This window comes from Urtica dioica, chromosome 1, assembly GCF_054948205.1.
Source record: "Urtica dioica subsp. dioica isolate 48M chromosome 1, U.dioica_male_clone48M_v1_H2, whole genome shotgun sequence".
NCBI lineage: Eukaryota > Viridiplantae > Streptophyta > Magnoliopsida > Rosales > Urticaceae > Urtica > Urtica dioica.
In genome coordinates, this window is record NC_142756.1 from 57,368,776 (window position 1) to 57,395,987 (window position 27,212).

Sequence of the window (27,212 nt, forward strand, 5' to 3'; positions counted from 1 at the left end):
CCCGTGCTTACGAATAGCAAGCTAGAGTAGTCCGCATTGTTGTAACTCTTCTAAAAGCGAAAATTTTTACCAGTTTTTAGCGGACTAGCTCTGTAAATTAATTTTTATTTCCGCTGTTTGTTTAATAAACGTTTTGTAAATGACGTTTGAAAATGTTTTATGTTCATTTCATTTGAAAATATAAATGATTTATGATGATGTTATGGGAAAGGTCGCGTTCCGAGGACGACAGGTGTCCTGCGGGTCGTGACAATTTCCGACACAAATTTTTTTCAAGATCTCAAGCAAAAGTACAGCCATTGAATCTTAAGTACCTTCTACATACCTTTTTTTCTTTAATCCCCCCTATATTATTTATTACAAGAAGCTTTTTACTACTTGATCATTCAAAGGGGGTTCGACGAGGATATATAGCAAAGTTAGAACAAGAACAGAGAAACCGAACACAAACAAAGATTTTAAAGGATCATATGGTTGGGTTGTTGAAGCAGATTCGTCTTCTTGAAACGTTGGACGTGATAGAAATCCATATGCCACGCCGGTGAAAACCGCGCCGAAGTGGGCCCTATATGCTCAAAAAGTAATGTGTCACAAGCTAAACAAAAATTATAGTAATAATTTATATGGTGTTTAACTTAATTACCACTCGTCAATTGGACAAAAATGAGTTAAAATCAAGCCAAGGCCTGTGGCAATGACTGCCTTTTCGAACATTGTCTCTGAAACATCCTTAGGAATTGCATCTTTGTTTTGAAGCTGATAAGTCAACCAAGCTCCGATTATGGCATACGAAGGGCCCTGAGAGAGTGAGACCACGCAATAATTGGCTAACTTAAAAAAAAAAGGAAAAAAGGGTCTTTAAGTTAATATTAAGTACTTACAGTCCCACCAACTGTCAGTTGAGGTGTATGAAGAAAGCTGATTAAATTGGAAGAGATTCCTCCGAGAAAGTATATCAATAAAAATGTGAACCATCCATATCCTCTACACACTTTAGGCCCAAATGTCCAAAGTGACCAACAACTCAGCCCAATGTCAAAAGCTCCAGAGTGCTGGCAAGTATATAGCAACAAAGTCAACATTCGAGAAAAAAAAAAAAAAAAAAAAAAACTAAAATATTCCAAAATCGAAGAAATCGATGGTTTGCTGAAAAAAAAAATAATAATTCAAAACACGAACCCAATTGCGAATGTTGTACCAGAAACATGGGAGTCACAAGCCGCCACCACTGTCCGATGACAATCAAATGGTTGACTTTCGCTCCATACACAATTGGAATGGCCGAGAGCTCTAGTTCCGAGCTCTTCACAGGGCTAGCTATTTGGAATAGTATTACTGCAATGTTTATCGATGCCAATACTCCTCTGAAAAGGGACATTCGGAAATTTTGAAGAGCTTATTACGTTACGTTATGTTCGTGTGTCGCGATTCATTATCTATAATGAAAACAATCACATAAATGAGTTTTTTTGTTACATTAAGTAGAGATTCGACGTATCATATTCCTCTTGTTCTAGTCTACGAGAGCTCCTCAAAATGCCGTGTCGCGCGTAGACTTTCCTTGATTTCATTTCGTCTTGTAGCTCAAGATATTCGCCACCAAATAACGGTCTCTTTGCCTCTTCTTTTGAGTAATTTATATCTGGATAAGAAAAGCCATCCACTTTTGAATTGTTATGTCTAGCAATTTTACTATTAAAACTAATAGAAAATATAAAAAGAGTATAAATTATCTTACCGTCCAACATCGCCTGAGGAGATAATGCAATATGCTCTATATATAAGTGTTTGTCACTCACCTATTTATAAGCTAGCTCTTAGGTGTACATTAGACTAGTGCTTGTAACATATTTTGCCAATTTTTTTCAATGTAGCGTATTTTAGATTATGGCACTCTTTTAACTCTTCATTTAGGGGGTGTTCTTTTCGGTCATTGCAAAATAGAATGATAAATAAACTTAAGAATTTCAAAAATTGAAGTAATTACTAAAGAACAGAAAATCAAATATAATTTAAATAACCACATTTTAATTTAGAATATACAAGTATCACATAAAACTAGTTAGGCCAATACGTGACGTTCACTAGTCTTACACGTGGAGCCTACAAAAACTAACTAAACACTGATTAAACTGATAATTGAATCAATTTACAACAAAAGTTAACCAGCAATTTGAGAATTTGGTTTGATTAGCCGGATCAATTTGCATTGCCAATTTTGTTGTCAAATTTTTAAAAATGTGAAATTCCGCTTACACTTGCAGTAGATAATCAAATAATTTTTTATCACCGAGTTTTGAATTTCAACCGAATACGTTACAACCAAATTTTGAAAAACATATTAACTTTTTGTTATAAATAAAAAAAAAAAAAAAATAAAAAAAAAAAATAAAAACTGATTTAACAACTGAATCGATATAATAAAATTCGGTTCGTGGTCCAACAATTTAAAAATCGAAAAAATTCTATATTTATTAGCACCTTTTTTGTGATCAAGTTTTTCTAGATGATTCTCTAAAACCTGGGAACCCTTCGTATCATCAAGCTTTTCCATGGAAGAGTGTGACGAGTGTTTCATTGTGTTCTTGTTGTCTAGTTGAAGCTTCTCCAAGTAACACGTCAGCGATTTCAGTTGCTTCTCGTTACTATTGGTGCTCAAAACCACCGTTGTTCTCGTTCCGATCATATCTTTGCTATCATGTCTCGCTGGTTTTTGAAGCTGCGTGGTTTGATCTTTGTACGGTATTTTGCAACATATCGGAACAACAGACATCTTGTTCTTTGTTTGTCCTGCAATAAATAAAAATTATTATTATTATTACATAGAACATTTCAATATAATATATATGCCTTAATCAATCTCAAGTACCTGCAAGATCTGTATGTTGCCACGGTCATAGATGTACTTGTGTACATGTATTTTTGATTAATAATTATGACAATCTTCCAGAAAATAAATATGTTGGAAGCGATTGAGAAACAGACACGACAGCAACAATAGAGGGCGAATCAACGATTAAAAGTCCGTGCTGAATGTTATCTGTTGAGACCCACTAAAATATTGCCACGTGTGATCTTGGAATTATCTGAGATATTTTCTCGGGCAAAGATTATTGGCTTTTCCACGCTGCCTTGCCTTGCCTTGTGTGGTCGGATTAATAAACTGAATTTCCAATTAATTATAGGTTTATCTAAAATTCAAAGATACCAAACTGCAAAAATACGTGAAAGTCTAAGGACCAACACCGCTAAATTGTCCCAAATATAAATAAACAAAATCCCGCCCAAGTTTTGTCAGAACATATATCGCGCATTTTACGCTCTCCCGCCAAAAAAAAAAAAAAAAAAACCCCGAAGCGGTTATCAAAAATCTGCCATTTCCCAGGTTTCGCAGACGACAAACAAATCTACGCCGACATGGTTATCGGAGGTTCTTCTAAGAGCAAAGAGACCAAGAGCAAGAAATACAGGTCTCGTCAATCAAATGACAATAATACCCTTGTCTCCGCTAACCCCTATAATCACCGCCCACAAGTTAGTGGCTTAGAGCCATCATGCCACCAGGTATTTATATATTTTATCAGGGTAAAATTTTTTTGAAAAAATATTTGCACTCAGTTTCGTTTTTTCTCGGATCGTGAATATATGTGCAGTGCCGTAGAAGAATGAAAGGCATGGATTTAATGGTGACGTGTAATAATCGAAACGGAATCAAGCCTTGCTCTCTTAAATTCTGTGGAAAATGTCTCTTGAAAAGGTCACATTCAGTTTCGGTGATTTGGATGGATTTTAGGACTATATTACGATGTGTTGAATATCATGCTGAAATATTATATATATATATATATATATATATATGGTCAGTTATGGAGAGAAAGCAAACGAAATAGCTTTGTTGAGTGAGTGGACATGTCCCAGGTGCAGAGGCGTTTGCCTTTGTTCAACATGCAGGTATAAAAAATGGAAGAAAACAAATTGTTTGATTTCAAGTTCAATTACTACGTTTGTTAGAATATTTTTATTATTTTTTTTATAGAAAGAAGCGAGGGGAAAAAGAAATTGTTTCTCATATTGTTTGCTCGGCGAAATCGGCCGGGGTTGGATCGGTCTTTGCAACGACCAATGGACTGAAGAGGAAAAAGCCAATACCTTTAAACAATGTATGGTTGTTCTTGTACTCCATCTTCACTCTTCAATTAGACTTTTTTTTTTTTTTTGGGTTTGCCATTGAATTTAAGTGAATCACAGGATATCCGAGTGTCCCTGAGGGTCCACAGAAAGAAAGGTTCTTTTCACAAGCCTAAAGAAGAATCCGAGAAAATTTTAGCGAAGAAGCAGAAGATGGAAGGTTTAGAGGAGGAAATGAAAAACGTCAACAAAGACTACGACGTGCCTAAAGAATCACCCGAAAAGATGATGATAATTGCTGAGAAGCCGGAGATGGAAATTGTAGAAGAGAAATGGAGAAACGACGTGCCTAAAGTTTCCAAGGAGGAAGACGTGGAAATAGATGGTGATAGCGGTTTGTTCTGTAAAGAGATTGAGCACGAGAAATCGGTTTCCAATGAGGTTTTGTTTTTTCATTTGCCCCCGAAAGAGAACAAGGTGGAAAGGGATGTCAAGGAAAATAAGGAGATTTTGGATTATAACAACGGTGAGCAAACAGACAGTGGTGTTGGGACTGAGATTCCTCTGCCTCATCAGGGCAATGTTTTCATACGAAACGCCGTGAAATTATTCCGATGGTTTGTTGGATCAGCTTGATGAGGTTTGTGATTTATATGGTGGTTGCGTGTATGTACAAGAACCTCACCTAGAATTTGACTGGTAGAACTACTGTTAAAATGGGATCATCTTTCAGTTTGACATTTGTTTCAGTCTATAAATGTTTGCTTTCTTATTATTATTATTCTTCCTTGAAACAATTTTAGTTTTTTTGTTGAAGTATATACTATCTGACTCGATGTTTATCAGCAAAGTTTAGCATTTTCCTTGTTTTTAATCAGAAAGACTATAAAGAATCACGAGCTAATAACGATTTAACTGGCCACTATAATTTAATTAGTGATGTCGTTGACATACTAGTTTAGCTTTGGAATAGAAGAAGAAAAAAGGGTGTTGAAAAATGAACCATGGTTATTCGATATGCGGTTGTTGTATCTCACAAAATCCTATGATATTGTACTCATGAAGGAACATTAATCCATAAGGATGATGATATATGGATACAACTACATAGGCTTCCATCAATGACATTCATGCCAAACTCGTAGGAATTTTGGGAGCTCAAGTTGGGGATACAACTTGTTTATATTTCCGTTTGTTATTTTATTTTAGCAAATAATAAAAATCTCATTATTTTTTTATTCAATTCAAAACCTTTCTTAAGTAGTTCGTGAACGATGAATTTAGTCTTCGTAAGTTTACCACTCGATTTTATAAATTTTATATTACATGATAAATTTAATCTTTGTAAGTTTGACACTCGATTTTATAATTTTAATATTACGCGATGACACATGCACTTGCAGTTGTGGGGTGAGGTATAGCAACACACTTATAAATAAGTCATTTTGAAAATAAATAAATAGCCACATTTTATCTTGATTTTAGTCGTATCCATGTCCATTTACCTTGTTAGAAATTAAAAACCAATTAGAATTCCAATTTAAGTTTTGAGGATGAAAGTCCATGTGACCTATAATCCATTTGGCTTGGCCAATCATGGGACCCAGTATGAGACCCAATTCATATATCCTAGAGTAATTATTAGGGCGGAAAAAGAACTGGTGGAATCGTAGATCGGATCGGACCATTGATTTTTAGAATAATTGTCAATTTTAAACAGTTTAGATTTCACTTGTCTGATCCGATCCGATTTACATGAACAAGATTTATCAATGAATCGTCAAATGGATTGGTTGTACAAAATGTTATTTCGTGTATTGTTTTGGCTTTTTTTTTTGTGCAAGCCTGATTGGCAAAATGTGTTGCAACATGCTCCAAGATATGTTGAGATATCTTGGGCACTGTGTACAGAAGAACTATATTTCTGGAAAGTTTCTTGTTTCATCATAATGATTTGTGGAAGACTTTTTTCATTTATCTTCTCCGTGTGAATGGGTAAGGAAACCCTATATCGACATCTAGAGGTGTTGACTACTATAAAAGTAAGAGGTTCTATCCTTAGTAGTCTTGACGCATTCACACTTTTAGTGTTTTTAGACGTGCACGGTCGGTGGCCTGAAAAACTAAGTGTGTGATGTGTGTGGTGTAATTCTCTAAACACTATTCCATATCTATTGAGTGTTAGATGATTGTGTGGGCTATGTGATTTCGTGATTGAAGAGTTCATCAGCGTTGACATCAAAGAACACCAAACACTTGATAAAGTGTTTGAGATTGGAAGTGATGGGATCTCAGATTCACGAAGAGCCTAAATTGAAATTCACGGGTAGTGTTATTACTTTGTGTTGGTTTTTTTGTTATCGTAAAATTGTTGTTCTCTATGATATTGAAAACATCAACCTACAATATAAGATGTCTTGTTTACACTCCAGTACTGTGACATGGAAATCTGCGTACAAGCTTTTTTTTTTCTGATATGCTTCATTTTCTGATCGTCCAATGAGCGTTCACCGAGTACATTGGGAAACCCTAACCAATGAAACTAAGCTAGATTGTATCATGTATAAGGAATGTTTCCCCTCTTTGGTAGGGTTACACATCTAGGTATTTTTCTGCAATCATCATTGTGGGGGTAGAGTTCGGTCCCATAAAGTAATTTGACATTGGGCCGCCAAAGCCCAATAATCACCCAAGCCCATTTTTACAAAATGACTTAAATAATAAATAAACAAAATTTGTAAATTGAGTCTTGTAAATTATTGTCGTACAAATCCAAGAGATCGATCAGTCTAAGTCCATTTACGAGCTCAGAACGTAACCACCAAAGATCATGACAAAGTCGAATTCAACACAGAAGATGCGATCTCGCCTTGAAACCCGGAGAGTGACGATTTCTACCGAGCCCACTCAAATGTAATCGCGATGTGACAGAAGAAAAGGCAATGAAGGAAGAAATCGTCAACACATGTCTCCGAGTGACTTATCAACGACTACTGAATTAATACTTCTTATTAGGTTACCAATCTCTTAACCCTTACAATATCTTTACTAGTGCGGAATTGAAGAATAAACAAACAATCGCTAATCTTTATCGTCAACAATAATTATCACGATACTCAAAATTATTCAATAACATATATAATATTGAAGACAAACACAATCAAAACAAACCATATGAGGATTTAGTAATACATACATTTCGACTCAGCTTCAGATCCTCCACGCTCTTATCTTTTGGATCTCCTCGCTTCTCGGATTCCTCGGCGGTTCCTTGCTCTTTTGATCTTCAGATCTCCAACAACTCGGACTCCTAGGTGACTCCTTGCTCTTTGGATCTTCAAATCTCCAAGCTCTCGAATTCCTTTGTTGCTCGTCGATTGATCGATACCACAATCTTCCAAGATATAATCTTCGGAAGGAAAGAGACAAAGGTGTAATGGAAAGAAGAAGATTGTTGATGTGTAAAGGAAAGAATAAGAGTGTAGTATCAAACGTGAACACATGATGTTAGTTAGTTGTCTTGGGATTTAAATGCCATTTTTTGTCGTTTTGAGTTTTCTGATTTACGGAAAATCGAACATAAAAAAATGTGGAAAATGGCAAATGAAATGCCGTTTTCGATGGAAAAACCGAACGAAAATAATGTTGCAAAATAAACGAATACATATATATTTGTATATGGTCCAAATTTAAAACATATATATTTGCAAAATTCATTATTAATGATCATCTTATTCTAAAAAAATAGTTTAAGACCAAAGTGTTCCATTTATAATGGTTATTACTTAAGCTAAGACACTTATTTTTTTATTTTTTTTTTCTAAATTAAGCTCATAATTCATTTGTTAGTCCCAAGTCCACCTTTCCTTTTCCTTCTAAGCTTTTTTTTTTTTTTAACGACTCGAAATTTTAGGAAAAATGTTGCAAATTAAGGTTCTCGAATGGACTAGAATTAATCGAAAATGGAACTAGATTTTGTTCAAAGACTAATGGATGAGAAAATTATGTAATTAATTTTCTAAGATTTATTTCCATTATTTTGGATTGAATATCAAGCTTTAATTGTCAATGATCAATTTGCGACAACTAAAAAGAGGAGAAAAAATTGGGTTGTGGATGAAAGTATGAAAGGCAAAAAGATGCGAATTTAAAAGCAAAATTCGGGAACTTTCCTTACACGGCATTTGAATCCTTGGTCGTCCCCGATGCAAATATTAGCCAAAAAAGGGATAGGAAGTGTTAAAGGTGCAAATAAATTAATAAACATAGTTTCATGGTTATGGGCTAAGAAGAAAATAAAGTTGGAAAGCGAGATTTGTGCTCAATTGGTAATAATGAAGCGTTGGATTATGCAATGTTGAAACATGTGTTTTCGAGTGCGGGTCTTTTCTCTAAGCTATGAAGTGATTAAAGCCACGCTAAGACTTGTTACCGACTATCATTAACCCCACACCCCATTCGTTGACTATGCATTCCAATAAATACAATTATTTTACAAAAAAATTAGCCAAATAAATCAATGATAGTCTAAAAATTACTAAATAACAATCTTTTGTAAATAACCACCTCAACTTACTTACGACACTAAAAAAACAAAAATGCCCAAAAACAGTACCGTCTATTTTAATTTTTTTTATCTTTTTGAGTGCCGTAAATAAGTTGATGTGACTATTTACATGACATTAACAAAAAGTTGACTATTATACAAAACGTTATAAGGCTAACGGTTATATAGCTAAAAGACCCATTTTTTTAAAAATAAGATTCCGAACCCGCTCCCATGTCATATCAACTATTTCAACTCAAAAGGGTTTATCTTGAAAAAAAAACTAAAGACAAACTAATACCAGATTGATTTACCCGTAGTTGGAAGTTTGAAAGCTAATACCAGACTGATTACCCATCTGTAAAAAAAAAAAACAAAAAAACAAAAACAAAAAACAAAAAACAAAAGGAAAGGAGATAATATCCAAGATCACATAAAACGCTTATATCTAAAGCCTTCAGGTTTTTCATATGTTAAGAACAGAAGTGACACCCGAAGAAATTCGTAATGCAAATGAGTTGTAGAAGCATGAAAAACAATCAAGAACCGATTGCAATCTTCTTGGTAGCACACAATCCAACAGTTTTTGTTTTTCTTTTTAATCAGATGAAACTTGGGTGAATGGGACCCTTTGAAATGCCGAGGCGAACTTCCATCCCGTGGTGCATGTCAAGTGGCCGGGCTGTTTCCGAATCACGCGGGTCTGCAAAGCATAGAGATCGAAACTTTCAGATGGGTATCTTTCACTCTGGGAAAACTGGCATTTCTCAAAACAAAGTATTCATCGACTCCCCAGAAAATCAAACTTCAGTTGCACTTTTTTCGCGAGGTTAAGGGAAGGGACATATACATTTTTGAGTTGAGAAGGATAAGTATTTATTACCGTTCAAATAATCCTCGAAACCAAAGTCATCCAGCCTTCCAGTCAGTGCTTCGAAACCCAGCATAGACGAGCTGATTGCCCCGGGAGGCCTCTGAAATCTGAAACGCGACAAACTTAAATCAAATTACAAACACAAATGACTCGAGAAACAATCACAAAGGAATTGATTTTAAATAAAGCGGTACTCTAGACATTCAGTGACATTGACCAAGCACTAGTCCTTTTTTTAAACGGTCATGGAGGTGAAATCTGGCTCACAAAGCAGGCGATACTCTATTAAGCACACTAAACCTTTCACTGACTTGAAGCATAGGTTGGTTGGCCAATTACAAATCAAGAGAATTCTTCTTTCAAAATGAACTTATCAAGTCTCAACATTTCGACAATTCAAGTCAGTAAAGGCAATGCCAAACAAAATCTCGTGTTCAAGATGGCTTCTGAATTTCATTAAAGTGAAAAAGAAAGGCATCGCCACATATCTCCACCCGGGCGAACCTTTACTTGAGAATTCAATTGTAAACAGTATTGTCTAACATTATCAGGAATGTCAAATTTTTAAGGGTGAGAATACAAGCAGCTATTATCATATGTATATATACACGCAAGAATATGATAAATGATTATATGCTTCTATATTTCCTTGATTTCACAAGCCACAGCTTATATGACAGCGAAATAAACAGAGCAACTCTCGAACAGCATCCTTGGATTTCCGTTACACACCAAAAATCTCAACAGGCTTCACTCAGCTTCCCAAACTATCCTATCAAAGGACCAAATTTTACTAGTTGTGCAGCAATAATTGACATTATAATAATGGGCAAGCAATTAATATATTGAGAAACAGGGAATCCTAAAAAATCCAAAAAAAAAAAAAAAAAAAAAACTAAAGCTCCGTTTTGTAATCAAGTGTACCGTGAAAGAATTTGCCTCTCGAGGTCCATCTTCACAGGGAACGCACTTCCATAAGTGTTGGCCAGGACTTGCCTCTTCATTTCCGCCTGGGTCTTCAAAGTCTAAAGCCCGAATAGAAGAAAAAAAAAATGTAGTCAAATTCGAATGATCAAATCTATTATCATGAAACCGAACCAAATATTTTCTCGCCCAAAAGTTATCTACATAATACAAAACAAAATGAAACCCTAAAAAACACAAAACCAAACAAGACCTAGAACAACAGTATTGTGATACATGGAAGTTTAGAACTCAAGCTTGAACATACGAATTTCTACTCGATTCTACAATAAATTTTATCTGAAACCAAACAGAGAACGAGAGAGCAATTACAGATTGGTAAGCAGATTCGAGGGGGTGAGATCCAACGATGTCGCTCTTGACGCCATTGAGACCGAATCGAAGAGCATCCTTCTGAACTCCACCGATCTCGTGAGCTATGGTGTTCGAAGTCTCCATTTCTTTTTTTATTATCGCCCTTTCTTCGTAGTTTCTTCTGTTGATTTTCTGAGAAAATAACTTTATGAACAAGGCAAATCTATGAGACGAATTACGATATAAAAGTGGTGTGTGTTTGCTGTGCTTGTGTGTGTTCGAGAGAGAGAGAGAGTTGTTGGATCTCTCTTACTAAACTTTGTAATGGGCTTCAATTAACGACGGGATAATTTTAACGGAGAAAGTACAAAAATAACGTTTTTTTAGGTGTTATATTTATAAAATAATGACTATTTTAAATCCCTTTCAAAAGTATTAATTTTTTCAACAGTTATTTTCTTTTTTAAAAATAAGTTTTAAACAGTAACTAAAGTTAAAAAGCTGTAAACATCAAGAAAAAAATAAGAAAAGTTTAGAACTTAAAATGCGCTATTTTTATAACGTAAACTTTAGCACTCTATTATTAAATAGAATAAGGTATATATAAGCAATTATCCCTACCTATAAAGACCTTAATATACTCTTATTATTAAAAGTGAAAATTAGCGGAAATATCTAATTTTAAATTTTGAGAATAGCATCTCGATTTTAGAGTTTTTTTTGTCATTTATAATTTTATTTGCATTTTTTTTTATTATCGTTAATAATTTTACTAAACAATTTTATTTAATTATTTATAGTTGCATTTAAACCAACAGAAAATCACGTAAAAGTAATAAAGATTAATTATTTAAGACCTAGAGGTATTTTAAAAAAATTTATCTACAAATGACTTATTTGTGAAATTTAACCGTATTAAATTATAAAGTTAAATATATCGTAATTCGTCCAAAACAACCCGATCATCCAAACCAAACCGCACTCTTTTCTAACCCGCCCCATTATAATCCGAAGAAATTTGGTTTGAAATCAACCCAACCCGCAAGTGTTTCGGGTTAGTTTGGTTTTTGTCTCCGATGACCGACGTACTTGTGTCATTATATTATCAGGACCAGCTCACTCTCTAGGTTCCTAAAGCGTTTACTTTAAGCTCATTTGTGAGGAAGACTCGAACAAATATGATCTATAATTAGATATAAATAAATTAAAATAATTAATAATATAATCACACATCAAATTTTGTAATTTAAAAGCTCAATTGCTATGTCTAGAAGCCCACAAAGGCCAATAATTACAAGCCTATCTGCTTCTAACTTTAATAACTTACTTAAAACCATAAAGCAATTATTTTTTACACATTAATGAGTTCTATTTGATTTTTTTTTTTTTTTTTTTAACTTTTTCTACATAAGACAAATATTTCATGACCAATGCACAAATCAACGACGTTTGTTTATATGCAGAAACCAAAAATTAAAAAATAACTCTGATGCTCAACTTCATTTTTTTTTCTCTTTATTATTATGTGTTGCATACTCTCTAGATTTATATTGATTTTCTGTGAGGTTTCTTTTTGTAATTATTGTGCATTATCAATCTTTTTTTCTTAGATTGAATATTATGACTAGTAAGAAATATCCATCGAGGTAGGATAAAATTAAGAACAAAATATATATTATTTAAATTAAAAAGTCTCATTTTATACTTTCGTTTTAGGCTAAAAAAAAGTGTTAAGCTGGTCATGTATACTAGGGGTGTGCGCGGTCCGGTCCGATCTAAAACCGGTCAAAAAATCAAACCACACCGGTTTAAACGGTTTAAAAAAAAATTAAACCGGACCGGACCGAACCGGTTAAAACGGTCCGGTCCGGTTTAAACCGTTTTAGACCGTTTAAACCGTTTTAGACCGGACCGTTTTGGATCGTTAGACCATTTTAGACTGTATTAAACCGGATATTTTATTTTAGCCTATTTTTATTTACATTTTTCTTAAATAATAATCGGTCCGGTTTTCTTTTAGACCGTTTAGGACCGTTTTAGACCGGACTGTTTTAGACATATTTTTTATTAATTTTTTTTATTTATATACTAACCGGTCCGGTCCGGTCTAAACCGTGTTTTAGACTTTTTAGACCGCACTGGACCGTTTAAAAGTTTAAACCGGACCGGTGAAATTTTAAACCGTTTAAAACCGGATCAACAGTCTAAAAACCAACGATTTGGTCCGGTTTACGGTTTTACCAGTGTTTTTGCGCCGCCCTAATGTATACTACAACTACAATCTTTTAAGGTAAAATAATACTGCACTGCCCTAGATTCATTCTCTAGTTGTTTATTACTACTTATTTATTTATTATTTTTATGTAATGTAGCATGTAGTTTTTAACTACTATATTTATCGTTAATATATATGAATAAGATATTAGTGTATTACAAACAAATTCTAAATAATTAATGAATTATAAAATGCATGCACAATTCATTTTTAAATAAAATTGCATTGTTATGTATAAACTCTATAATATTCTAATTTATATACAGACGTATTTCAAACACCATATTTTTTTCTTACTTTTCCCAATACATTAAATGAACAAGAATTTGTGGCAACTAATAACTCCACTAGCTCTTTTTAAAGTTCTAGTCCAATTTTCATTTTATTAAAAAAATAGAATAATGACATTTTTTCCCCCTCAACTATGTCACTGTTAACAAGTTGCACCCTGAACAAAAAAAACTGCAATATCACTCCATGAAAAGACATCGTTTGATCTTTAGTCCCTCCGTGACTTTTGAGAACAAATCTCAATGGCCGTCCCTTCTCCATCCCAATCCAAAACCTAGAATCCCATTTCAGCAAGACCAAAACCTTACCGTTGCCGCCGGAGAAGATGAAGAACACGGAGGCGTAGACGAAATCGAAGAGGTTCAAGTCACATAGTTCTTTTTTATTATCCCGGTGGCTCTGAGATTGAGACGGTAGCGAATTTCTGCTACGGCGTGAAGACAGAAATATCGGCCTCGAATGTCGCATATCTCCATTGCACCGACGAGATCTGGAGACGACTGAGAAGTATAAATCTATTTTTGTTTGACACGTGCAAAGGAAAATCGTTCCTCTCTGTTTTTATTTCGAATTGAATATTACGACCTGATCTAAGAAGAAAAAGAAAAAAAATAAAATTTGTTGCTTTTTCGGCTTCTGCGGCTTACGAAGCCGTTGTTCGCACCGCCGCAGCTTCTGCGGCTTGTCGTTCGCTTGACGGCGACAGGGAGGTGCTGCACCAAATTGAAGCGGACGAGTGCGAGTCTGGAGAAGAAATTCTTTGGGACTCGTGTTGGTCACCGGAGGTAAAAGCATGATTTGACAAACTCATTCATCTGCTGCCCGATTTGAGTTTCGCAACGCCTCCGTCGGTGACTCTCGCTCCTCCCCCAGAAATTATTGCCTCACCACTGCCTCCAGTTATTCTGATTACCCGACCTCTGGAAATTATTCCACGGACGACTCCAGTTACGGCGTCTCCGCTTTAATTCAGTTTGTAAATACCTAGATTTCACACACCATCCATTGTATCTTTAATGGAACACAAACTCTATCAGATATTAACGAAAAAGGATGTAATGGATGTTATTTTTTGTTTTTTCTTTTGTTGTCATTTTTATTTACTTTTTTTTTTAAAATTATTATATTGTGTATGTGTGTCTGTACTTTATATATGTTGATTTGTGTTTTTGTGTGTCTGCGTATATGCATTATATTATGTATATTGATTTGTGTGTGTATATATGTTTAGAGAGAGAGAGGATTTTTTTTTGTATTTTAAATTTTTTTAACATTTTGATACAAATTTACTTTAATACCCTTATTCAGTCAACATGTGATGGCATATGTTAAAATGTCATCTATTTTGACGACAAAAGTCACGGAAGGACTAAAGATCAAACGATGTCTTTCATGAAGGAATGATAATGCAGTTTTTTTGTTCAGGGTGCGACTTGTTAACGGTGACATAGTTGAGGAGACAAAAATGTCATTAATTCTAAAAAATATCCCACTAAACCCGTAGTAAGTTAATTAATTAAAGAGTAAATTAATTTACTTCTGACCCTTTAGTTGATTAATTTATTGCGGTGGGCTATTTTTTCAACTATTTATTGCAAGTAGTCAATCATTTACCTTCCTTTAATGACCTAGCCCAAATTTCATTTTATTAGAGAAATAGTAATTAACTGAACAGTTAATTTAATTAACTTCGGCCTGATGGGTTATTTCCTTAATACAATGAATTTTTTGCTATTTTTTTAAATGAGAGTGGACTATTGGGTTACTGACCTAATTGTCCCTATTTTTTTTTAATGAACTTAAAAAAGAGATTGGACGATATCTAGTTGAAAAAAATTCTTGATATATATATATATATATATATATATATATATATATATATATATATGACGTAATCTTTTTTTAGTTCACCCAAAAATGCGAATAAATTCCTGGCGGCAAAAATGTCTATGTGGTTTTCTCAAAACAAAAATATGTATGTTGTTTTTAACCCCCCCCCCCCCCCCCCCCCCCCCCCCCATATATATATATATATATATATATATATTATATATATATATCTTTTATAAATTCTATATACTTTTTTAAATTCCGTTTAGACAGAGGCATGGTGTCGCACACAACGTAGAATTAATGTGTTCGACAACTGGTTCTAATGCAAGTGATGGATATTAAAGTAACATTGCATAAAAGTAAATAACACAAAGAGTGGTGTTGTCGCACAAAAATGAACAACGATTTAAACCTTCAGGCGGTTCGACCCAAGGTCAGACCAAGTGGCCGCACCCGAGCCAAGGGTGTGAACTCGAAAGTCTCGAGTTTAGGTTCCTCCAGTCGGAGACGTTCCTTGAGGAGAGAAATGGATGAATGACGGGTGTGACTGTGCTTCTTGTGAGCTGCCTACGTACCTGCGTTGCAGGATCAAGACATAACGTAGTTCAAGGCATGTGTATACGCTGTGTGAGGTGCGAAGCTTGGAGCTTAGGAGTCGTCGACGACGTCTCAGAACTCTAGGATCGAGTGACCTGAGAGTGAATATGTGTTTTCTCTCTTTGGAGACGTATGAGATTCTAAGTGGAGAATTTCGGACGCGCCTTTGTGCGTTGGATGCGTAAGGGATTTTCAGTGGAAAATCTCGGACGCAGCTTGTGGATTTTAAGTGGAAAATCTCGGACGCAGCTTGTGCGTTGGATGCGTAGGAGATTTTCAGTGGAGAATTTCGGACGCGCCTTTGTGCGTTGAATTGTGCTCACACTAGAACAAATAGAGGCATCCGGTACGACGATTGTCATACCTAATGCCCCAAAAGTCGCACCTAATAGTTTATTAGATGCGACTTTAGGTGCGACAATGTCGCACCTAAAAGTCTGTCGCTAAAGGTATTAGGTGCGACATGTCGCACCAAAAAGTATCAATATTCGGTGCGACACTTGGTGCGACATGTCGCACCTAATTTCGCACCTATTTTGCTGCCAAAATTATTGAAATTGGCGGGTGATTTTATAATGGGTACGACATTGTCGCACCAAATAATCTTCCCGCCATTATATTTGGTGCGACATGTCGCACCGAATATGTTATTTTAATTAAAAAAAAATTACAAATTTATATATTAGAAAATTAAATCAAAATTAATCTATAATTAAATAAAAATTAATTCACAAATTCTGAAATAAAAATACAAATCCAGTCTAATAAAAACGACCTATACAACTTATCGATAGTAGAATTCCCTCTACCGAATAAGTTGGCAGAAGTAATCTACCAAGACAGAACGTAGTTCAAGGCATGTGTATACGCTGTGTGAGGCGCGAAGCTTGGAGCGAAGGAGTCGTCGACGACGTCTCAGGACTCTAAGATCGAGTGACCTGAGAGTGGATATGTGTTTTCTCTCTTTGGAGACGTATGAGATTCTCAGTGGAGAATTTCGGACGCGCCTTTGTGCGTTGGATGCGTAAGGGATTTTCAGTGGAAAATCTCGGATGCAGCTTGTGGATTTTAAGTGGAAAATCTCGGACGCAGCTTGTGCGTTGGATGCATAGGGGATTTTCAGTAGAAAACCCTAAGCGCAACGTGTGTGCTAGATTAAGCTCTCGATCAGAGGGAATTGTGCTCACACTAGAACAAATAGAGGCATCCGGTACGACGATTGTCGTACCTAATGCCCCAAAAGTCGCACCTAATAGTTTATTAGATGCGACTTTAGGTGCGACAATGTCGCACCTAAAAGTCTGTCGCTAAAGGTATTAGGTGCGACATGTCGCACCAAAAAGTATCAATATTCGGTGTGACACTTGGTGCGACATGTCGCACCTAATTTCGCACCTATTTTGCTGCCAAAATTATTGAAATTGGCGGGTGATTTTATAATGGGTACGACATTGTCGCACCAAATAATCTTCCCACCATTATATTTGGTGCGACATGTCGCACCGAATATGTTATTTTAATTAAAAAAATTTTACAAATTTATATATTAGAAAATTAAATCAAAATTAATCTATAATTAAATAAAAATTAATTCACAAATTCTGAAATAAAAATACAAATCCAGTCTAATAAAAACGAAAAAATTAATTCTTAATTTTTTTTCCTATACAACTTATCGATAGTAGAATTCCCTCTACCGAATAAGTTGGCAGAACTTCGGGAACCGCTTCCTCGTCCTCGTCCGCCGATGTCTGACGCGCTGCCGCTCGTTTCACCACTTCCGTAAGGATGGTCTCGCAAGAAATCCATAGAACCAGGCGTAGAACCCGGCATTGAACCTGGCGTCTGCTGAGCTGTGCCACCTGGTTGCGGTGCATGCGGAGGTTAGGGAGTCGTGGGAGGCTGGTTGTGCATCTGGGTGAGGAAGGCGATCTGTTGCCGCATATCCTGCAGCTCGGCTTGTTGGGCATCCATCTGAACTCGCATCTCGCTAACCAATGGATCGGTCTGAGATGACGAACTTGACGAGCCTCTATCTATAGCGCTTGGGTCACACCCAGCGATGACCTTGGGATCGAAGGCCCTATCCCGACTTTCCAATCTCTGCGTACCCCTAAAACTTCGCGCATCGCGTACTCCTCTGCATCTTCTTGGGAGATCACGGTGTTTTGCTCCTCCGCTTGTCGCAAAATATCTATCGTCATGACGGTGACTTGATCCTTCACAAAAAAACCACAAAAACTTATCAGATAAGAATAATTTAAGTAATTAAATATAGTAAATAAAACAAATAACTTACAAATTGCGACTTCGCGAAGTCACTACGTATGAATTGCATCATGCTTACCTCAATCCTGAAATGAGACATGTCATTTCATAGCTTACGTATTCTCATTTGAGAAAGTCAGAGTTCGGACTCACTATGTGATTCTGAACATGACCTATTGGTGAAGTACTAAGTAATGAAGATGTCATGAGTAACTTTGCGAAGATCTCATAGATATGGAATTCATATACAAGATTGCTGAAATGCAATGTATATCACCTCATGCTTTGTTCCTTGGAATGTGAATAAATGAACTGGCCAGTGTCCAAATTGAGTCATGACTCTTTTGGATGAATCAATGTGACTTGTCAGCTCCTCATCAATACATTGTTTCTAACTTATTCACAAGCGACAAAGGAGTTAAGCAAATAACAACTAGAAGGGTAAAATGATAATTTTGTAAATCTCATCTAGCTGATGATATTCATGAAGGGTAAACATAGATAATATTCAGTGGATCCACTCAACACAATTAAGTTGAATTCTTGAGTAGAAAATAAATTCATTTGAACCGAGAGATTCTCAGTGTCAACTCTTTAGTGGAGTCAGTTGACATTAAGCTGAACTTGGAAAAGGTTTGTGAACTTTTGAGTCCAAGTATGTTAGTTCAAGATTTTTTCATTTGGATCCATGAGGTCATTGTCACAAGTCATTTCGAGTAGGATTAGTTAAACTAGAAGCTAAGTCAAAACAAGAACTAGACAAGTTTTACGAAAATTGTCTAAATGGTATTTTTGTCCTTTTGGACATAGGACGGGGTGAATGTAAATAAATAAGCTTTTTTTTACATTGTCATATGATGACAAATGAAATGTGTCATTCGGCCACAATAAGTTATTTGGGCATTGAGGATTAATTTCATTTCATGGAATTTTACTTGAAAATTCTTAATGGGCTTTTCTTATGTTGTCATGAACAAATGAAGAAACATCTAGAAGGTCCTTCTAGAAGGTCTTGCACGTCCAACCCAAGGAAAGAGAGATTAATTTTGTGCATTGATGTACGAAGATACTTGACAAAATCAAAAGAGGAAAAAAAATCCAAGTCCTTCTAGAAGGAGTTGGACGTGTGAAATGAGTGGAAGGGAGAGCAAATATTTGCTCATGAATATGTGATATTCTATAGAAAAGAGTAAACTACCTTTTGAAGGTAATCCTCCTCCTATAAATACCCCACCTCATTTGCATTGTTTCTCATCCCAAAACTTTTAGAGATTGAGAGTTTCTCTCTCTAGAATTGCCCCCCCCCCCCCCCCTTTTCTCTCTCTCTCTCTCTCTCTAACTCCTTTTGTTTTTGTTTTGGCACCTAGGTCCACATTTGACCTAGCATTTTGTTTTAGCTCTTCGACTCTAAGACTTGTTCTTGAGTCGTCATGTTTAAAAGTGCCCACAAACTAAATCCTTCTTACCTCGAGTGATTCATGTGATAGAAACTTTCATGGTTACTTGAATTCCCGAAGAACGAAGAAAGGCGAGCTGCGTGGGGAGACGAGTGATTCAACCTCCACAAGCTTCTCAACGATCAAGCTACGTAAAGGTTAGTGTTGATGTCGATTTCTAGATCATTCAACAATCACAAATAATAATATGTTTATATTTGATTTTTATTTGATAAAGGTCTCAGAAGACGTCGTATAAGAAACAATATAGAAATGAAAAGCTATAATAAGAAGAAGTTGAGAATATACTTTATTGATCGCGAAATTGAATTACAAGAGGGCGGAGTGACGAAGTCTAGCAGACACTGAAAGCAATAATACGATAACAATAATTCAGAAATAAATTCTAAGCTCTCTCACCAGCTTAACCGCGGTGTTCCGTTATGAGGAACATATCAAGAGAGCTTGAGCCGCAGCGGCCAACTCCAAAGAGGCGAGGAAAAAGACGGACTCCCTCTACGCCGAACTAAAAGGGATGGGGGAGAAGGTGACTGAGCTCCAAGAGGACGTTCTGGCTAAGGATGCTCTTTTGGCGAGGTCGAAGACGGTGCAGGCCGCCTCGGAGGCGAGGATCAAGGAGCTCGAGGCCCAAGTCGAGAAGGGCAAAAAGGCCATCGACAAATGGGGCGTCCATTCAACCGCGCTCTCGATGGAGCTCGCTGGGGCCAAGGCTCAGGTTAAAAACAGGGACATGGATCTCGCTAGTGCCAGGGAGGAGATCGCCAAACTAAAGAGAACGGCCAAGGCCGAGAAGGAAAGGGCGGTCCTGGCGGCGATGAAGGTGATGTTAATGAAGTACCAGGAGCAGATACTAAACTATTGCGCTCAGTGGGAAAAAACCGAAGAGGCAATCGTGATCTTGAAGAAGTTGGAGCAGTGTCGGGGTAACAAGGAGCTGATCACCGAAGTCATCAACAACTCAGCCCCCGACTGATCGAGCGAGCTGGCGGATACCGCAGCGGATATCGCCGACTACGAGAAGAAGTACACCACCGTCGTTATTCCGAAGGTCGAGGATATTCCTTTTACTCCGTATAACGACAGCTCGCCCGTTTATGCTCCGACCGACCCTGAGGTCCGCCCCGAACCCCCTATCTTTGACGAGCACAGCTCGATGTTGGATTCGACCGAAGAGGTCATTGCCACCATCCCAGAGGCCCAAGAGGATCAGCCCTTCACCCCGACCCCGGAGCGCACTGGACGAGAAGCCCCAAACTCGGAGCATACTGAGCAAGATGCCCCCGGCCAGACCTAAGTCCGAGCTTGCCATCCTCAAGAAGTTATAATTTTTTGCTATTTTTTCTGCTTATTATCGGGCCCGTTTGTTTTTGAACAATTATAGGGGGCTTCGGTACCCCTATTATTATTATGCTTTATTTTATTTATCTTTGAACTTAATTCCGTGCTTTTATTCTTCGATATTTTTGTCAAGTATATTACCTCGTCCAAAACTCGTGAATGCATGAATGTTCGTAAAAATTGCTAAGTCATTCAGGTCACCTAACTATACTTTAGGATACTCCGAAATGACATTCGATCGCGGTCCAAAATGACTTAGGATCCTTTTAAATTTGGTTAAGTCTTTTAGATTGTCTGTGTCTAAAATGTTTCCCTTATAAATTTAGGCCGAAGTCACTTGATCATGTTTATCTTTAAAATTCGCTAAGTCTTTTAGATCGTCAAAATCTAAAACGTTTCCTTTAGGCCGAGACATTGTGATATTTGCTAAGTCTTTTAGGTCGACAGACGTCTAAAATGTTTCACTTAGGCTCGAGTAATCATCCGAACTTTACCCTTTCGTAGTCAAGTCTCTTAGATGGCCGAGATCTATAGATGTTTCACTTAGAACGACTTGGGCGAGATCGGCCTTATCGAGGGGACGACCTCTTGTTCGGGCATTACGTGGAATGACGAGGGGAGGTTTTGGACCTCGCCTAAGTCAAGATGGGGTACACTGTGAGCTCGGTCCGGGGTCCGGAATCTGAGGCGAAGTGCATGTTTTCGTTGTGTGGGGACTGTGCTTTTTTTTTTTTGTAAAAAAAAGTTGCCTACGTACCCTTGTACAGGGATTAAGTCGGTCGTAGTTCGATTCTTATTGCTTTCAGCAATAGTATTTCTTTAGGTTCGAGTTCATAGACTCCGGGACGCACAACCTTGGTGACCCTGTAAGGGCCTTCCCAATTAGCGCCTAGTTTCCCGGCATTAGCCTCAGCGGTGTTTTGGAAGACTTTTTGGAGGACCAAATCTCCTTCATCAAATCTTCTTGCGTTAACGCTTTTATTGTAGAGTCTGGCAATGGATTGCCTATAGTGGGATAGCCGTACCAGGGCTGAGTCCTGCTTTTCCTCTACGAGATCCAAGGCATCGCACAACGATTTATCATTTTTTGGCTCATCCTCAGGCGCATGCATCACCCTAAGGGTTTGTACTTGGTGTTCGACTGGGATGATTGATTCGACTCCATGGACCAAGGAAAATGGAGTTTCCCCTGTCGGCCTTTGTAGACTAGTTCGGTAGGCCCAGAGCACACCAGGTAGCTCTTTTGCCCACCGTCATTTCTTAGCGTCGAGCATTTTTCTTATGGAATCTACTATGGTCTTATTTGCTCCCTCCGCGTGTCCATTTCCTTGAGGGTATCGTGGTGTTGACATCCTCATCTCAATGTTATTGTGGAAGCAAAAGTTCCTGAATTTTTTAGATATGAACTGTGATCCGTTGTCCGTTATGATCTCATGGGGAGTTCCATGCCGACATATTATATTTTTCCAGATGAATGCTGTGACGTCAACATCTTTTATCAAGACGAAGGCCCCAGCTTCGACCCATTTCGAAAAATAATCTGTTAAGATTAATAAAAATATTAGTCCGCCAGGGGCGGCCGACATTGGTCCCATGATGTCCATAGACCATTTCATGGATGGGTATGGTGCCGAGATGGAGGACAACTCTTCTGAGGTCTTTTTATGTTAGATGCGTGGCGTTGACACTGGTTGCAGCGGCGTGAATGCACCTCGCAATCTGCTAACATGGTCGGCCAAAAGTAGCCTTGCCTCTTTATTTTGATGGCGAGTGCCCGTCCGCCTGCATGATTTCCGCATTCCCCTTCGTGTACGTCTTCTAGGATTTGCTTAGACTCCTCCATTCCAACGCACTTGAGGTATGGTCATGCGAAGCTTTTATGAGCTTGAAAGTCATTTTCGAAAGTTTACTAATTTTGTGACAAGCTAAAATTGTTTTCTTAGATTTTTTTTTATTTATTGCTCTTGCCTTTAAATTAAAAATCATGTTGTTTTTCTATGAGTTTGGGATGTTATTAAAACACATTAGAATCAATTCTAAAAGTTTTTAATTTTTTATATTGAAAAACGTGTTTTTAAGTTTGAGAAAATTTCGAGTAAATTTTGTGACTAGTTTTCTTGTCTTACTAGTTTCTTTTATTTACTTGAATCGTTTTATGTCTATTGTTATTTCTTTTATACCATGTTATTACCATGTTAATAGAACACAAATAAAAGCCTTAACAACTTCCTAAAACGTTCAGTTACACTCGATTCTTTTTTCGCACTCAAAGTTCAACCTTTAATTATTTCCAATCACTACTACAAAACTAGGATTCTACAACACTTAAAAACAGTTGTAGAATGATTCTACAATGTGTTGTCGCACGAAAATGAACAACTATTTAAAACCTCGGGCGGTTCGATCCAAGGCCGGACCAAGTGATCGCACCCGGGCCAGGAGTGTGAACTCGATAGTCTCGAGCTAGGGTTTTCTCCGATCAACCCGCCTCTCGGGAGAGGTAGGGGGTGAGGAGGATGAGTGACCGTGCCTTGGTTGTCGGCTGCCTACGTACCCGTGCGTGGGATCAGGTCAGAACGTAGTTCAAGCGTGTGTGACGTAGTATGAGGCGCGGAGCCTTGGCGGAGAGGCGTGCTCGACGAAGGAAATGGGGCGCGAGGAGTCCTCGGCAGCGTCTCGGAACTTCGGAGATCGCGTACGCGTCTAGCGTGTTAGACGCGCAAGGGTAGCTCTAGTTGAGAACCCTAGGGGCGTGCCTGAGCACCGGAGAACGTTCGGTCAAAGGGAGCGACGTCCGGGAAGTTCCCGTGAGTGCTTCGGGACCTTTGAGAACGAGGGAGAGAGAAGAGAACCTGCTTCAGGCCAAATATGGCATCCAGAGAAGCAGAGAAATCGAGCGTGTCGATAAGAGATGAAGAGAATTATTAGATATTCTTGGATATCTTGGGATGGCTTTCCCCTCAATGAGAGAGGGTATTTATAGGTGTTTGGGAGCCTTAGAAGGTCCCTTTTTCGTCCATGTGGGACTAGGAATGCGTGTGGCATCAAGTGGAGGCGCACGGCGCGCGCGGCGCACAAAGGGCGGCGCACAACGCGCGGCGCGCGGCGCAGGGGGCGCGGCGCGCGGGTCACCGGGCGCGGCGCGGGACGCGCGGCGCAGGACGCGCGGCGCAGGGTGCCTTGACTGGCGCGGCGCGCTGCTTGGCCGGCGCGGCGCGCTGCTTGCTGCTCGGCTGGCTGGCGCAGCGCGTTGCGTGCGTGATGGACGGCTCGTCTTGGCCGGGTTCTTTCGGGCCTTCGAATGTCATTCTTCTCACGTGAAATATGAAGTTTTCTACTCGATGAGAGTGACTCGATTCGAGGAGCAAGGCTCGGCCCGGCGAGAGCGACTAGTGACTTGATTCGAGGAGTGACTCGAGGATGACTCGAAGCTCGACTCGAAAATGATTCGAGGCTCGACTCGAGGAACGATTAAAGGCTCGACTCGAGGAACCATTCGAGGCTCGACTCGAGGAGCGAAGCTCGACTCGAGTAGATTGACTCAAGGCTCGACTCGAGGAGCGAAGCTCGACTCGAGGAGTCAGGAGTTTGGGCGAGGGCTTGAAGATTTGCCGCTCTTCAGGACCTCCGGCCTGACCATCGGCCCTTTGAGCGACGTGCCTTCTTGGCGTCTCGGGTTTTCCGAAAACGACCGACAACATTAGCCCCCCAAGTTCGTCGTTCGGGAGGCGTCCCAGCGATGAACTTTTTGTTCTTCTAGTTGGGTGTTTGAGGAAAATGTTTCCCGTACCTTGTGGCCCCGAGGAAAGTTTTTTCCTCTTCTCTTTTTTCTTTCTTTTTTTTTTTTTTTTTTTTTTTTTTTTTTTGATGGGTGGCCGCGCGGCGCGCGCCCTGGACGGCGCGGCGCGCGGTCTGCGCTGCACGACCCGCGCGGCGCGCGGGCTTGGCGCGCGGCGCCCCCCGTGCGCGGGGCTGGGTCGCTTCGCGCGGGAGAACTCCGACTTTTTGGAGTTTCTACTCCGATTTTGCTCCTTGTGGGAGTAGGATTTCGACTCCTACCCCCCTGGAAGTCTATAAATAGACCTCCCCCCTTCCCTTTACTCCTCACTTTATTTTTTCTCTTTTCTTACGCTTGTTTTCTTCTTTTACGTTTGCATTATGGGTGTCCCTCCCCTTTTCTCAGCTGAGAGTCCCGAGATTGATTTCTCTCTCTTGTTTCAGGGTTCTGAACACGCAGAGGATGATCTCTTCGCGGGATTAAGGGAAGTTCCTCTGCACGTGGAAGAAAATCCAAGCGGAGTAGAGCAGTGGTTGGAGGAAGGCGAGCTGGGTGCGACCGTGCCCGCTGCTCAGCCTCTCGAAGAGTGTGCGCCAACTGGGCACGGTACAGGCGGGGAGTTTGATCGTCCCGCGTCCGGGGAGCCTGCCCCTCGCCTCGTGATCAACTTAGTTGGCGGGGGGGTCCGTGACAAAGTTCGCCTCGACGCGCCGCAGTCCGACTTGGGCTTTCAAGGCGCGCCGGGAGATGTTACGGACGCGGATGCGGTGACTCCGCTAGAGTCGGTTCTCGACGAGATAGACTGCGTGGACGACTTTGGTCCCGAGTCTGAAGATCCCGGAGGTGAGTCAGAGACATGTCCGGGGGCCGAAGGCCTCGCGTCGGAGTGTCCCGAGGTACCGTCGGCAGCTGCCGCGGTCGTGTCGGAGGGCGGGGACCCTTCCGTGGAGCCAGGGGATTCTCAGCCCGAGACCCCTGACGCGGAGGCGTTGGTATCGGCGAGGTCGCTTGCTAGGACGGAGTGGTATCCCGAGGAGGGCCTTGCTGCTCCCGAGGACTTCGATTGTTCGGGGGTCGATGCTTCGAGCACGCTTACCTACCGAACATTCGTCGGTCTCCGGGAGGCTTTTGCCATTCCGTCATCCGTGGCGCTTCTCCGTCCTTTAAAGGACGACCGTCCTTTCCGGCCTCGTCGTGGTTTTGCCGCAGTTTCAGTTGCGAGTCTTAACTGCGGGTTGCGGCTGCCGTTTCAACCCATCGTTCAGCAGCTTCTCGCCCGTCTGGGGGTGCACGCATGTCAGATGAGCCCGGCATTCTACCGCATAGTGGCGATGTGCCATATGGAGTGGCATTGCCAAACCGGGCGGGTGATGACCGTGAGTGATTTTCGCAATCTCATCGCGGTCTTCCCTGCGCCCGGGCAACCCAGCTTCTTTGTGGCCCGCGATCGACGGAATACTAAGCTGATCATCGATTCAGAGAAGTACAATCGACGACCGTGGGTGTGGGTCTCGGCGGAGGCTTTTGGTGACGCCCCGCTCCGGTTCGGCCCCTTGTCCGAGTTTCCTGCTAACGAGGGGGCCGATGATCTCGACTTTGTGAAGGAGATCCGGGGAATGTCGGAGGCTCGGAAAGCCGTTGAACGATTTCGTTCTCCTGAGCTGATGGCTTCCACTGGGTGGTTCCCGCCGTTTCCTCAGCGGACCGAGGGTACCCCAAGTGCCGCATCATCTCTCTCGAGCGGCGATCCTCAAGGTATGTTGACGTTTCGTATTTTTGCTTTTGTTTTTAGCTCAAGGTTTTGACTTTGTCGCTTTTGCAGTCTCTTCGGCTAGGGCGAGGGCTCGGGCTCGTCTAGCGAAGGCTTCCCGGGACCCGAAGTCGTTGGCGGCGGTTCGCCGTCGGATTGCTGCGCGGGATGGTCGGGAGAAACTCGATACCGATCATCGGGCGGAGAGCGGTCCTCGCGCTTCCTTGAAGCGACCTTCCTCCTCGGCTTTGCCAGACACGTCTTCGGACTCTAAGCGCGTGAATTCGATGGTCGACGTGGAGGCCGCGGAGGTTAGGGGGGAATGCTCCCTGGGCCTTGCTCAATCTTCGATGAAGATGTGGAAGAGCGTTGTGGCCAGCAGTGATGTAGAGTTCTTTCGTCACGGCGTTTCCGATGCACAGAGAGTGAGTTTCCCTTGCCTCATTTGCGATGAATCTGTCTTTCGCTAAACTGTCTCTTTGCCTTCTCAGGTGCTTGCTCGAGCGACCCGGGGCGAGAAGATCCTTCACGACCTCATCAGGCGGATGAGTCGCGCTCAGGAGGAGCTTGCTCAAGCGAAGTCTCAGTTGGCTCACGCCGAGCGAGGTTCTCACTCAAAGGCGGAGTTTGCGAGTCTCCGCGAGCAGCTTCAGGAGGCTCGCGTGGAACTGGGAGTTACCCGCGGCAAGTGCGACCGCGCTCAGGCGGCGGTGGCGAAGATGGCTGAGGAGCTAACGACGGAACGTCAAGCCCTTGAAGTGGCGACTCGATCGACGGAGGTCTTCCGGAGCGAAGCGCG

At 40.0% G+C, this 27,212-nt stretch overlaps 4 protein-coding genes across 5 annotated transcripts in view; 1 reads left to right on the plus strand and 3 right to left on the minus strand.

The window, feature by feature from the left end:
- Positions 1-270: 270 nt before the first annotated feature.
- Positions 271-2,987, minus strand: LOC149408192 (Rhomboid-related intramembrane serine protease family protein). 2 transcript variants are annotated; one of them, XM_089616272.1, is made up of 7 exons: positions 2,870-2,987; positions 2,482-2,790; positions 1,477-1,642; positions 1,199-1,364; positions 882-1,052; positions 644-798; positions 272-565 (listed from the first exon to the last, which is right to left on the minus strand). In XM_089616272.1, the coding sequence occupies exons 2-7, from the start codon at positions 2,771-2,773 to the stop codon at positions 358-360; spliced, it is 1,158 nt and encodes a 385-aa protein (XP_089472398.1). In that variant the 5' UTR covers positions 2,774-2,790; positions 2,870-2,987; the 3' UTR covers positions 272-357. The 2 variants fall into 2 exon arrangements, with proteins under 2 accessions (XP_089472399.1, XP_089472398.1); XM_089616273.1 differs by lacking the exon at positions 2,870-2,987 and having other exon boundaries at positions 271-565; positions 2,482-2,860.
- Positions 2,988-3,321: 334 nt separating this feature from the next.
- Positions 3,322-4,972, plus strand: LOC149408193 (uncharacterized). Its single transcript, XM_089628533.1, has 5 exons — positions 3,322-3,564; positions 3,654-3,757; positions 3,865-3,951; positions 4,037-4,160; positions 4,249-4,972. The coding sequence occupies exons 1-5, from the start codon at positions 3,418-3,420 to the stop codon at positions 4,762-4,764; spliced, it is 978 nt and encodes a 325-aa protein (XP_089484659.1). The 5' UTR covers positions 3,322-3,417; the 3' UTR covers positions 4,765-4,972.
- Positions 4,973-9,091: 4,119 nt separating this feature from the next.
- Positions 9,092-11,121, minus strand: LOC149408194 (cyclin-B1-2-like). Its single transcript, XM_089616274.1, has 4 exons — positions 10,845-11,121; positions 10,473-10,573; positions 9,558-9,655; positions 9,092-9,377 (listed from the first exon to the last, which is right to left on the minus strand). The coding sequence occupies exons 1-4, from the start codon at positions 10,968-10,970 to the stop codon at positions 9,277-9,279; spliced, it is 426 nt and encodes a 141-aa protein (XP_089472400.1). The 5' UTR covers positions 10,971-11,121; the 3' UTR covers positions 9,092-9,276.
- A 6,261-nt stretch (positions 11,122-17,382) lies between these two features.
- The window catches only part of LOC149408195 (uncharacterized), a 51,648-nt gene continuing 41,818 nt past the window's right edge, over positions 17,383-27,212 (minus strand). Inside the window, exon 3 of the mRNA XM_089616275.1 lies at positions 17,383-18,041. Within this exon, the coding sequence (XP_089472401.1) occupies positions 17,859-18,041 (183 nt within the window). The 3' untranslated portion in view covers positions 17,383-17,858. The remainder of the gene's footprint in view (positions 18,042-27,212) is intronic.

What these genes read in the sequence shown, in the direction of transcription:
- LOC149408192 (XM_089616273.1), bottom strand. Translation starts at nt 2,773, where the DNA reads ATGTCTGTTGTTCCGATATGTTGCAAAATACCGTACAAAGATCAAACC. An exon ending in AACTGACAGTTGGTGGGACT is followed by an intron (nt 799 to 881) that starts GTAAGTACTTAA and finishes TCACTCTCTCAG; the next exon opens with GGCCCTTCGTATGCCATAAT. An exon ending in TTTTGTCCAATTGACGAGTG is followed by an intron (nt 566 to 643) that starts GTAATTAAGTTA and finishes TTGAGCATATAG; the next exon opens with GGCCCACTTCGGCGCGGTTT.
- LOC149408193 (XM_089628533.1), top strand. Translation starts at nt 3,418, where the DNA reads ATGGTTATCGGAGGTTCTTCTAAGAGCAAAGAGACCAAGAGCAAGAAA. An exon ending in GGAAAATGTCTCTTGAAAAG is followed by an intron (nt 3,758 to 3,864) that starts GTCACATTCAGT and finishes ATATATGGTCAG; the next exon opens with TTATGGAGAGAAAGCAAACG. An exon ending in TGCCTTTGTTCAACATGCAG is followed by an intron (nt 3,952 to 4,036) that starts GTATAAAAAATG and finishes TTTTTTTTATAG; the next exon opens with AAAGAAGCGAGGGGAAAAAG.
- LOC149408194 (XM_089616274.1), bottom strand. Translation starts at nt 10,970, where the DNA reads ATGGAGACTTCGAACACCATAGCTCACGAGATCGGTGGAGTTCAGAAG. An exon ending in TCGAATCTGCTTACCAATCT is followed by an intron (nt 10,574 to 10,844) that starts GTAATTGCTCTC and finishes TTCGGGCTTTAG; the next exon opens with ACTTTGAAGACCCAGGCGGA. An exon ending in TTTCGAGGATTATTTGAACG is followed by an intron (nt 9,378 to 9,557) that starts GTAATAAATACT and finishes TATGCTTTGCAG; the next exon opens with ACCCGCGTGATTCGGAAACA.